This window comes from Monoraphidium neglectum (genome assembly GCF_000611645.1).
Source record: "Monoraphidium neglectum strain SAG 48.87 unplaced genomic scaffold scaffold05914, whole genome shotgun sequence".
Classification (NCBI taxonomy): Eukaryota; Viridiplantae; Chlorophyta; class Chlorophyceae; order Sphaeropleales; family Selenastraceae; genus Monoraphidium; species Monoraphidium neglectum.
In genome coordinates, this window is record NW_014007719.1 from 1 (window position 1) to 2,685 (window position 2,685).

Consider the following 2,685-nt stretch of genomic DNA (forward strand, 5'->3'; position numbering starts at 1 on the left):
GGCCGGCACGGCGGCCCTGCTTGCTTATGAATTGAGAAAGATTCGGTCGTTGCACAGCGCCACTTGCAGCCTGCATGGCGCGAGTGTGTGCGGGGCTGAGTACGCCCCTTCTGCAGGTCGGGCCTGCCATATGGCGGCAACGTCCACAGTGACCCTACTACCATGAAGCACCCAACCGTCGCGTGTCAGCCCTGCTGCCACATTCATTGGGACTATCCAATATGTCATGCCACGTGGCCAAGCGCAAATCGCATGTCGAATGCGCGTGACTAAGATGCCATGGGCCTGCCCTTGTGTCCTGCATGGCCTTTAATTGAGATTTTCCGTTGTCCTGGATTAAAACCCTCAGCAATGTGCATGTGCTCGACTGCAATCCCGCCTGCATGCACATGCAAACAAGCAAAGGAGCGTCGAGGAGGCGTTGGCAACGCCATCATTGCAGTCTCTATCCTGCAAACGTTGTGCTCCAATCGGACCGTCCGTGGAAGCGAGCGCCGCATGCAGACGCATGCATGGTTGACAAGCACACCTTGACTGTGCAGCTGCATGAAAGGCAAGCAAGGCGTGCAGCGGCAGTACCACTGCTGGCTGTGCGGTCAATGACAGCAGCTGGGAGGGGGTAGCTGCTGCAAGCGGATGCGGCAGCACCAGCCACAAGGACGGCGTGCAGGCTTGCTGGCTCGCGCTGTCAAGCAGGTCGTTAAGGCAGCCGCTAGCAGCAAAGGGGTATGGCAGCCAACAACACCCATCTGGCTGTGCAGTAGGAACGCACTGTTCTAGCCCTGCCTGACATGATGAAGTTGTTTGCAGAGATCAACAAAGCTCATGTTGATTTGGTTTTAGACCGTGCCAGCGGCTGGGTGGGTGGAGCGAGTGTAACAGGCGCGTCACGCTCATCCTGTCCCCCATAGGCAAATGGCAGGGTTATTTGGCGGTCTGGCTACAGCTTGTGGTCAAAAAGTGGGGCCTGACTGCGCCGGCAGAGCCCAGCTGCTGGAGTGCGCGGCACAGGCAGAAAAGGCGTGCCCCAAGCTTGATGTAATGTGATTCGTTGGCTCCGCGACCGTTGCATAAGCTGATAAACGCCTGAAATGAGTTAGTCACCTCGTGAGTGACACATAATGACGGAAGTGCGGGCAGTTGGCGTAGACCCCAAGCCTGCTGAAAACAAAATCGTAAATTTCAGATCTTGTGCTTGAGAGACGAGTTGGTCGTCCCGAGCCTTTGCGATCTGCACCTTGTTTCCGTTCTGCTCCTGCTTTGAGCTTGCCTTGGATTCTGGAGCTCCCTCGCTGCTCCTGCAGCCGCGAGAGCCAACATGCCTACGAAGGGCTCCAAGAAGCAGAAGCAGCACAGCAAGGCGCAGCGGCAGCGGCAGACGTGTGAGGTGGGGGGAGGGGCGAGCACGAGCTCAGCACAGCAGCAGGACAGCGGCGGCACGTGGCATGTGCGAGCGGAGGGGCCGCCAGCGAGTGGCACGGACCAGGATGTCGTCCACCATGTGAAAGCCCAGAGGAAGACGCTGAGGAGGTTTTGGCGCGAGCACGGCGAGGCGTTTGCTGACAAGTGGCGTGGCTTGTCCTTCGATGCCCGGGTGAGAGCGCGCGATGCTTCTGGCTGCCTGCGCAGCAGGCAGCCGACTCTTGTGGCTGTTTGCCAGCACACATCACACCCTGAACTTTCCAAGTTGCACTTGCTTTTGCGCCGGTCCATCGTGCGCATGCGCGCGCACTCACACGCGCACGCACGCACGCACACAGAAATCCTGGCTGAAGGAGGTCTCGATGGACACCATGCCAGACAGCCGCGACTCCGAGTACGTTATGATCAACGGCAAGCGCGAGAGCATGCTGGGCGCCCTCACCCTCATGCCCGAAATGAACGTCGCTGACCTGGCGGGCGACGGCCTGGGCAATCTCATCCAGCTGTTTGAGAAGGTGGGGGTTCAGGGGGTCGCTCAGGTCATCCTCTTGGGCAGTTGACAGGGGTGCTAATTTACTGTGTGCCGAGAAGGTTCGGGGTTGTGATGACTCATCCGAGGTCGATTCTGGGGTTCGATGCTGCGGGGGACATGCAGACAGGTGACTTTGCAAAGACCCCATTGTTACTACAAGCGGCGTGTGCGACAGAAGCCCCGACACCTGCAACCTCTGCCGCCCCCTGCGCCCCACCTCACCACGCCTCCGCTTGCCCGGTGTGACGCGGCCACCCAGCGGATGATGCCCGACGACCCCGAGGGGCTGGAGGACTTTGAGGCGCCGTTCCCCAACAAGCTTGACTGCGAGGACGGCGCCTTTGTGGCCAACCTCCTGAACTCGGGGCGCCTCAGCGCCCGCAGACCTGACGAGTTTGTGATCATCGCGGCGCACGAGTGAGCGTGCACCACGGGGGCTGGGAGCGTCGCACAGGCGCGCAGCTGCAGGGGCGGGCTCCAAAGCAACGAGCAGGAAATATTATTGAGGGGCACAGAGCGTGTTGATTGTCTTGTTTGCGACCGCGAACTGTGATCCACTCATGTGCCACCAGGTTTCGAAGAATGCGAGTGGTCAAGCTGGAGGGCCTGGCAGCCATGCAGGATTTTGTGAGGAAGGGCTGGGCCTGGACAGGCGACATGATGAGGTACACCCTGGAGCGGCAGATGCACATCCTCGGGACGCTGTGCCTGCTGGCGGACGACTTCAGGAC

The 2,685-nt window shown here is 59.9% G+C and overlaps 1 protein-coding gene across 1 annotated transcript; it reads left to right on the forward strand.

The window, feature by feature from the left end:
- Window positions 1-1,318: 1,318 nt before the first annotated feature.
- MNEG_16038 (hypothetical protein) lies at window positions 1,319-2,375 on the forward strand (the record flags this gene model as incomplete). Its single annotated transcript, XM_014035491.1, has 3 exons — window positions 1,319-1,387; window positions 1,761-1,937; window positions 2,214-2,375. The coding sequence occupies 3 exons, from the start codon at window positions 1,319-1,321 to the stop codon at window positions 2,373-2,375; spliced, it is 408 nt and encodes a 135-aa protein (XP_013890945.1).
- Window positions 2,376-2,685: the final 310 nt, after the last annotated feature.